Source organism: Octopus bimaculoides, chromosome 10 (assembly GCF_001194135.2).
Source record: "Octopus bimaculoides isolate UCB-OBI-ISO-001 chromosome 10, ASM119413v2, whole genome shotgun sequence".
Taxonomy (NCBI): domain Eukaryota; kingdom Metazoa; phylum Mollusca; class Cephalopoda; order Octopoda; family Octopodidae; genus Octopus; species Octopus bimaculoides.
The window spans coordinates 52,766,542-52,775,479 of NC_068990.1; the positions used below are offsets into that span (position 1 = coordinate 52,766,542).

General features: G+C 34.4%; 1 protein-coding gene across 1 annotated transcript; it reads left to right on the forward strand.

Moving 5' to 3' along the window:
• Positions 1–387: 387 nt before the first annotated feature.
• On the forward strand, positions 388–6,071 carry LOC106878577 (uncharacterized). Its single transcript, XM_014927822.1, has 4 exons — positions 388–553; positions 2,513–2,569; positions 4,190–4,290; positions 5,859–6,071. Exons 1-4 carry the CDS (start codon positions 388–390, stop codon positions 6,069–6,071), a joined length of 537 nt encoding a protein of 178 aa, XP_014783308.1.
• The last annotated feature ends 2,867 nt before the right edge of the window (positions 6,072–8,938 follow it).

An 8,938-nucleotide genomic window follows, 5' to 3' on the forward strand; every position in this document is an offset into this window, starting at 1 on the left:
GGCTGCAATAAAGGTGGAGCACTGATAGTGAACTGGTAGTGAACAGCTGGTACATCTCCGGCATTAGAAGCTGGGCAAAGACAATAATAAGTATTATAATCTTTTCTACTGTAGGTGCAAGGCCTGAAATTTAGGGAGAGGGATTAAATTGATAACATTGACGTCAGTACTCAACTAGTACTTATTTAATTGACCTAGAAAGGAGGAAAGGCAAAGTCAACCTTGGTAGAATTTGAACTCAGAACATAGTGACAGGCGAAATACTGCTAAGTATTTTGCCCAGTGTGCTAATGATTCTGCCAGCTCACCACCTTATAATAATAATAATGATAATAATAATAATAATAATGAATGAAGTAAGTAACAAAACAAACCCAAACCCTAGGAATGCATATTGATCATCAAAATGCACCAAACCAGAACAACAGGGACAAAAATATAAAGGAGAAGGAATGTGGAGCAAACCTAAAAACTGGAAATAATGAAGTTAGAAACTATGATTATGATACTTTAAAAATGAGTATAATCAGAGAACTAAAAACCACAGAACTCAGTATGAACCACCAATTGTACCTCCTAAAACTTTAACTTGATAATAAGACTGTAACATAAATATAAAAAAACATAAATCTGGCCATCACAGCACTAATCACATAGAAACAAATGTCAATACACAACCAGACTAAATAAAATAATATATATAGCAGACTCTGTGGTTACAAAAGAAATTAGATACTCCCTCATATCCATCCAAACAGGAGTATCACAACCTAAACAAACATTATGAAAAAACAATATCCAGAAAAAAACACAAAATGAAAGAAAGGATCTGTCAATCCTTAATGAAATTAGTAGGCAAAGAACACTACTGAGCAACAAATAAGGAATACAAATATTACAAAAGTACAAAATTACAGAACAAAGTATACCTGAGGTGAAAGAACAGCTAAAGCAAGATATTCTTGCTAATGTACAGAGTCCATTGGTATGAGAAATACCAACAATTCTTCAAACGAAACAAACAGTTCAACTCCAATCCAAAACGATTCTACCAAGAACTTGGTAAAAATAAAATAAAGATTAATGCAGTACCAACAGCAGAACAAGTGGAAAAATTTTGGAAAGAGGTATGGTTAGTGAAAGAACAATTCCAGAAAAGATCAATTAAAATGACAGACACTGCACCTGAACAACTTTGGACACCTATAACAACAGAAGAGGTCACCAAGGTACTGCAAAAACTAAACAATTGAAAAGCACCCTGACACAATAAGATCCTCAATTTCTGGCCAAAATATTTAACAGGGACACATAAGATGCAAGCTGAGAAATTCAATGAGATGCTAGTAGAGCCAGAAACAACACCTGAATAGCTCATGGAAGGGAAAACCATCCTAATTCCCAAATCCATTGAAACAACAAACCCACAAAACTACAGACACATAACATATCACCCTAAAACTTACTAAACCTTAACTGCAATAATATCGCAAAAAATGGGCAAACATCTAGAAAAAAACAACCTGTTTCCAGAAGAGCAGAAAGAATGCTGCAAAGGCTCATATGGCTTTATTGATCAATAAAGCCATAACTGAAGATAGACAAAAGAAAAAGCAGGATCTAAGCATGTCTTGGATTGATTACCAAAATGCTTTTGACAGTAACCCCACACATAGATCCTGGAAACACTAGCCATTAACAAGGAAGCACCAGCAATAATAAAATAAATAAAACATGCCATGAATAAATGGCAAACAGTTCTGTAGCTCCAAACAAAAGAAGGAATCATAAAAACTAAAGCGTCTCCATTAGAAGAGGAATACTCCAAGAAGACTTGCTCTTTCCACTTCTTTTCTGCATGGCAGGGATGCCTTTAACTGATATGCTAAACAGAACTAGATGCGGATACAACTGCTACAGTAAAACAAGCAACTATCTCTTGTATATGGATGATCTAAAACTGCATGCTGCAAATGATAAGCAACTGGAAACATTACTACAGACAGTGCATAGATTTATCAAAGAAATAAGTACGAAATTTGGCTTAGAAAAATGTGCCAAAGCAACATTGAAAAGAGGAAAATTAATTAAGAGTAACAATATCAAACTATACAAAGAAAATGAAAGAAGAGAATTAGACCAAACCCAGACATACAGATACTTAGGAATCAATGAACTAGATATGGTACAATATACACAAATGAAAGAGAAGAAAATGAAGGAATACTACAGGTGAGTTAGAATAATACTTAAAACAGCTCAATGTGAAAAAACAATATAGGTATCAATACCCTAGCTGTCTCAGTTATAAATTACAGTTTCAATATTCTTAATTGGACAGTAAATGAACTAACTAAACTAGACCAGAAAACAAGAAAAATAGTGATGGAATTTAGAATACACCTCTCAAAATCTGACATAGATTATATGAGGGGTGCTGAAAATTTCCTGGCTTTTGGTAATACAGGAGGATCAATTAATTATGATTTTATTCAACATATTTCCCTCTCAGATCCACATACTTATTTCAGTAACCCTTCAGTTCTTCTAAACCCTATCAAAGAACTTGGTGGGTTGGGCCTCCAACCAGGCCTTTTGTGATACCCTTAAAGCCAGGAACTTTTCAGCACCCCCTCATATATACAATGAATTGAAGGTGGCAGAGGCCTTGTACAACTAGAAAACTACTATAAAATAACCACCATAAAGTTACAGAAACATCTCACATAGAACCAAGGAAAACTGGTATAAAAATCCACAAAACATGTGCAAAACGAAAAACTGTTTTCTGTCTTCAAGGAAGCTAAAAAAAAAACACAAGAAAGAGGTCATAGTACCTGACAACTATGAAGAAAAGAACAAACAACAAAAGCTGTAAATCAACTAGAGTCTGAACTAAAACTGGAACTACCAAACAGCATGCTAAAATAATGGCAAGAAAAGCCCTTACATGGTAAATACTGGGATAAGCTAAACAGAAAAGAAATAGAGTAAAATTTCAACAATGGTTGAAAAGCTCAAGACTCAAAGCAGAGACTGAAGGGCTTTTAATTGGAGCCTCCCCACCAGAAACCACCAGAAACACATAATAAAGAAAGATACAATAAGTAACTGCAGAATATGTGGTGATGGGGAAGAAGTAATAAATCATATTGTCTCTGGCTACCCAGTCCTGGCTAAGAATGAATGTATCCACAGACATGACAGATTTGGGACCTATATATACTGGAAGCTATGCCAGCACTATGGAGTAACAACAGAAAAAAGATGGTATTGACATATCCCAGAAAAAATCTCAGAAAATGACAAAGTAACTGTATTCTGGGATATGTCAATACACACGGATAGAGAGATCAAGGCTAATAGACTGAATATAGTTGTCAGAAATGACCAAGAAAAAATGCCTTCTAATTGCTGTTTCAATCCCAACAGAGGACGATGTATCTCTAAAAGAAACAGAGTAACTCTCAAAATACAAAGATTTGAAAATAGAGTCAACCTGAATGTGGAGTCTAAAAACAGAAACAATCCTTATAATAATAGGTGCATTAGATATAATTAAAAAACACACAGACATACACATAACCAAAACACCAAGACTTATGAATATGTTATGGCGAGAATCATGACACCCCCTATGATAATGGACTAGTTGAACTTGTATAAATAGCAGCGTGTTTGACAGAGTGAAAGATGAGAAATTGCAGGAAGTCGAAAGGTGTCATTAGTGAGTTTGTGGAGTCACGGAAAATTGTTGAGAAGTTGTTATGGTTCACTGAGAGTTGTTTTGGATTGGTTACAGTTGTTTGCAGAGTATTTGGGAATACATCAAGTGGAGACAGTTGGTCTACCCCATTCTGTGGTATTGTATAATACACTGTTATAAGTCAACGTTATAAAAGTGGCATACAGTGCCACGATATAGAAGTGGTGATGAGTGCTTTGAAGCTTACGTTGGTCATTAACAATCTTTTAATGATACAAAAAATTTGTTAGTTATAGAAGATGTATTAGCTAGCATATTAAAGTTGCTAAAGCAACAGCAACAGTAGCAACAGGTGTGTAGTAGTAACAGCAGAAAGAGTCGAACAACAATACACAATAGTTAAACAACAATACCCAAAAGTTGAAGAGCAGTTGCTGGAATTAATATGGATGTTGGGAAACAATACAAATTCATTTTCTCCAGATGGCATAATGAATGCTATAACTGAATTTGGTTATAATCCAGAAGAGGGTATAACTTTTTCAGTGTACTTCAGAAGATATGAAGAAATCTTCAGGAAGAATGTAAGTGTTGGACAGACAATGAAAATGTGAGACTACTGTTGTGGAAACTAGGTCCTTCAGAACATGAAAACTACGGCAATTTTATCTAGCCTAAAAAAACAAGTGAAATTTGTTTTGAGGAAACAATTGAATTACTATCCAAAATGTTCAGCAATAAGAGTTCTCTGTTTAACACTCACTGGGAGTGTTTGAACTGAGTAAAAGAAGAGGATGAAGATTTTGTAAGTTATGCTGGAATCATAAATAAAATGTGCGAAAAAATTAAACTGAAGGAATCATCTCCTGACATGATTAAATGCCTCATCTCTGTGCAAGGTTTGATGGCAAACAAAGATACAGGAATACATGCATGGGTTCTCACAGGAGGACCAGAATTTAATCCTGCAAGCAGTAGTGGAAGAATGTCAAAGAATTATCAACTTGTGACAGGATGTGAAGAAAATTGAAGAAAAATACTCCTCTCAAGTACAGACATGTCAACCAGAAATAAATAAATAAAAAAAATGACCAAATCCATGCCATGGGTGTTGAGGTTTGCATTTTAAGAAAGACTGTCCATTTAAAACTTGGAAATGTTTTAGCTGTTAAAAAATGGTACATAATAGCTCACACTGCATAGCAAAGCAAAAAAGGTCAGAAAAAAAAAATCTTCTAAAAAGGTTTGCTCGACAGAAAATCCTAACGACACCCAAAAATGAAAGTATGTGTATGTAAAAATAAACAACATGAACATGAAACTATAACTAGACACAGGTGGCAACATTACAATTATTGATACTGACACATGGAAGAAAATTGGGTAACCTACATTAAAGAAAACATCGAAAGGTGCACAAGGCATCACAGATGAAAGATTACACTTCTTAGGCGAAATGGTAAGTGACATTACATTTCATGGTAAAACCTGTAAAGTAAAAGCGTTTGTGTTAAAAAATGCAACAAACTTGTTCGGTACTGACTGGTTGGAGTTGTTTGATTTATGGGACCTCCTCATAAATCTGTTCTGTAAAAATATAAGTGATTGCTTTTCCAGTAAAAATAAGGTGTCAGATGAATTGAAGAAAAAATAAAAAAATGCTTTTCCTGAGTGCTATGAGATAAATTAGGTTTGTGTACTAAAACTTAGGCATGTTTCCAAATTAAGGAAAATGCAATACCAGTGTTCAAACCAAAAAGAATGGTACCTTTTGCTGCGCTAAAATATGCCAATGAAGAATTAGACAGATTAGAGAAGATTGGAATCATCCAAAAAGTGAAATATGCAAAATGGGCAGCTCAAACAGTGTGTATTAAAAAATAGAATAACAAAATCAGGGTGTGCTGATTTTTCCACTGGCTTGAATGAATGTCTGAAAATGTGTCACTGTCCACTACCAACTCTGGAGGATATTTTTGCGAAGTTAAATGGGAGCAAGATATTTTTGAAACTGGATCTCTCTGATGCGTACCTACAAATTAGAGTAGACAAGGAATGCTCAAAATACATAACAGTGAATATGCATAAAGGATTATATAAATATAATAGATTACCATTTGGTCTAAAAGTTGCACCTGCAATTTTTAAACAGGTTATGGATGCAAGGTTAGTGGACTGTGAATTCACAATTCCATACCTGGATGATATGTTAATTAAAAGTGAATCTCGTGATCAGCATGTCGAGCATGTAAAATGTGTTTTTGAAAAAATAAGAGATTATAGTTTCACACTGAATGAGCAAAAATGTGAATTTTTCTCACCTAAAATTAAGTATTTAGGACAAAGTATCGACAGGAATGGATGACAATTAAAAATGTGCTTCCTCTGACTAAAATAACAACCTTACTAGCTTATAGAATTATTATCATATACCAAATATGCATGAATTGAGAGCTCCACTAAATAATTTGCTAAAAAATGATGAGAAGTGGAATTGGTCAAATAATTGTCAAAAGGCATTTGATGATATTTTTAATATCAGAATTGTAGCAGGCTAAATTTTGATCCTGCAGTGGAGATTGTTGTAGCTTCTGAATACGGTATAGTAGCAGTAGTCTATTCTTCTTTTCTATTCTATATATATATAAAATTCTTTGTCTGTCTGTCTGTTCGCTATGCATTCTCAAATGGCTCGACCAAATCAAATAAAATTTTACAAGGTAATAGTATCAGACCCCATAAATGTGAACATGTAATTTTTCTTTTCATTTGGATTAAAAAAATATAACATTGGCACTGGTTCAGTATTATGTGTCAAAAGTGAAAGAATAAGATCTATATTGTAATGTGATATAATATTGTTTCACTTTCACTGTTTCACTTTTAATTCTAATGTGATAGCACTAAGATCATCTTATTTCTATTATATCTTATTTATACTGCATACAAAAATAAAGACATACTACATATATACAACTGTTTACAAAAATAGAGATTAATGTATAATTTTTGTATGTTAATAATTTTTTGTTTACAATATTGAAAAAATATGTCACCAAATAAAAGATGTAATCTCTCCAGAAACAAGTATAAAGCAAGGAGGATTGCAGAAAACTGAAGGCGAGAGTCTCAAGAGAGAAGGGAGATGAGACTTTCTCAAGATCAGCAAAAGCATGCTGCAGCACGTCAGATGGAGTCTCAATACAGAAGGGAAATGAGGCTTTCTCAAGATCAGCAAAGCATGCTGCAACACGTTGGATGGAATCTTAATACAGAAGGGAGATGAGACTTTCCCAAGATCAGCAAATGCATGCTGCAGCACATCAAATGGAGTCTCAAGACAGAAGTGAGATGCAGCATTTCTATTGGACCTCTGTCTAATCATTAAAACAACGTTGTTTTAATGATTCAGCATTAAGTACTGAAGCATGCATTTGCTGATCTTGGGAAAGTCTCATCTCCCTTCTGTATTGAGACTCCATCTGATGTGCTGCAGCATGCCTTTATTGAACTTGAGAAAGTCTCATCTCACTTCTGTCTCAGAGACAGACTACATACTGATCATCAACCATTATTATCAATTTTTGGATCAAAGAAAAGAATTCCTACCCATGCAACAAATAGGTTACAATGCTGGGGTACGATATTGTTGAAAAACAACTTTAAGATGGAGTATTTACCATTCAAGAAGTTAGGCCATGCAGATTGTTTATCAAGGTTAATTCCAAAAAATACAGATCTTTTCAAAGATATCATGATTGCTGTGTTGCAAGCAGAAAATGAAATAAAAAACATTTTTGCGTAATGTCATTTAGGAGCTGCCAGTCACTGTTCAAGATATAAAATTAAAATTGGAGAATGACAAATTCATTGCAAAGATGAAAGAAACGTTGAAGGCAAAAGAAAATAAAAATATCTGTAGCACAAATGTGAACCATTTTTCTCTGTGTGATAATGTGTTGATGTATTCACAAAGAGTTGTAATACCAGCCACACTACAAAAGCATGTATTAAGTGAATTTCATATGGGACACCCAGGGATTTCAAGAATAAAATCAATAATGAGGAGTTACGTGTATTGACTTACTATGGACTGTGATGTTGAACAATTGGTGAAATCCTGAAGCGGTTGTGCCCTTGCAGCAAAGTCACCAGTGGTGAAATTCCAATCGTGGCTTAAGACAGACAGTCTGTGGTCCAGGCTACATATGGATTTTGTTGGACTGGTAAACAGCGTGTATCATCTGATCATAGTAGACAGCTATACCAAGATATGTAAAGGCAGTCAACCAACCTCAAAGGTAACAATAAAGTTCCTTCATGAACTTTTTGTGCAATACGATGTCCTAGACACCATAGTATCGGATAACAGAACACAGTTTTTGAGGTACAAATTTTAAAATTTCTGTGAGAAGTATGCAATCAATCACATCTCTTCTCCATTGGACCACACAAGATCAAATGGGCAAGCAGAAAGGTTCATAGACACATTTAAGCAAATACTAAAAAAATTAGGAAATAAATTAGGCAATGATACTGCACTAACTCAATTCTTAAGGATTTACAGGGTAACACCTAACCCAAACACCTGTTCAGGCAAGTCACCTGCAGAGCTAATGTTTGCCCAGAAGATAAAATCAATTTTTGATAAATTGTTACCTACAACAAAAAAACTTATAGGAAAAACCCAAGAAACACAACAAAGTATTTTATTGTGAGAGATAAAGTTAATTTCAAAATATATAAGAATGGAAAACAAGGTTGGGAGGATGGTTTAGTGATGAAAAGAATAGGCAGTATGATGTACATAATAAAAGGTCAAATACAACATTTGAACCAATTGAAGACTAGTAATACCGAAGAGGAAGTTTGTTATGACTTGTTCAATGTTCCGACGCCAAAATAGGTTGAACCTAGGTGGAACAGCAATAGAAAACATAAACAAACAGAATTACTATAAATAGTCCTTAAGCGAAAGAAGTATTACAACTTCTGAGGAAATTAAAATCTCAAAAAAAGAGAGAGGTAATGATGAAAAAAAATAGAATAAAATGAAACGAGTTGCACTTCCTACAGAAGTCAGATCTCAAAAGGGGAGATGTTATGGCGAGAATCATGACACCCCTTGTGAAAATGGACTAACTGAACTCATAAGTAGCAGTGTGTTTGACTGAGAGCAGAAGATGGGATATTGCAGGAAGTCGAAAGGTGTCGTTCGTGAGTTTGTGGAGT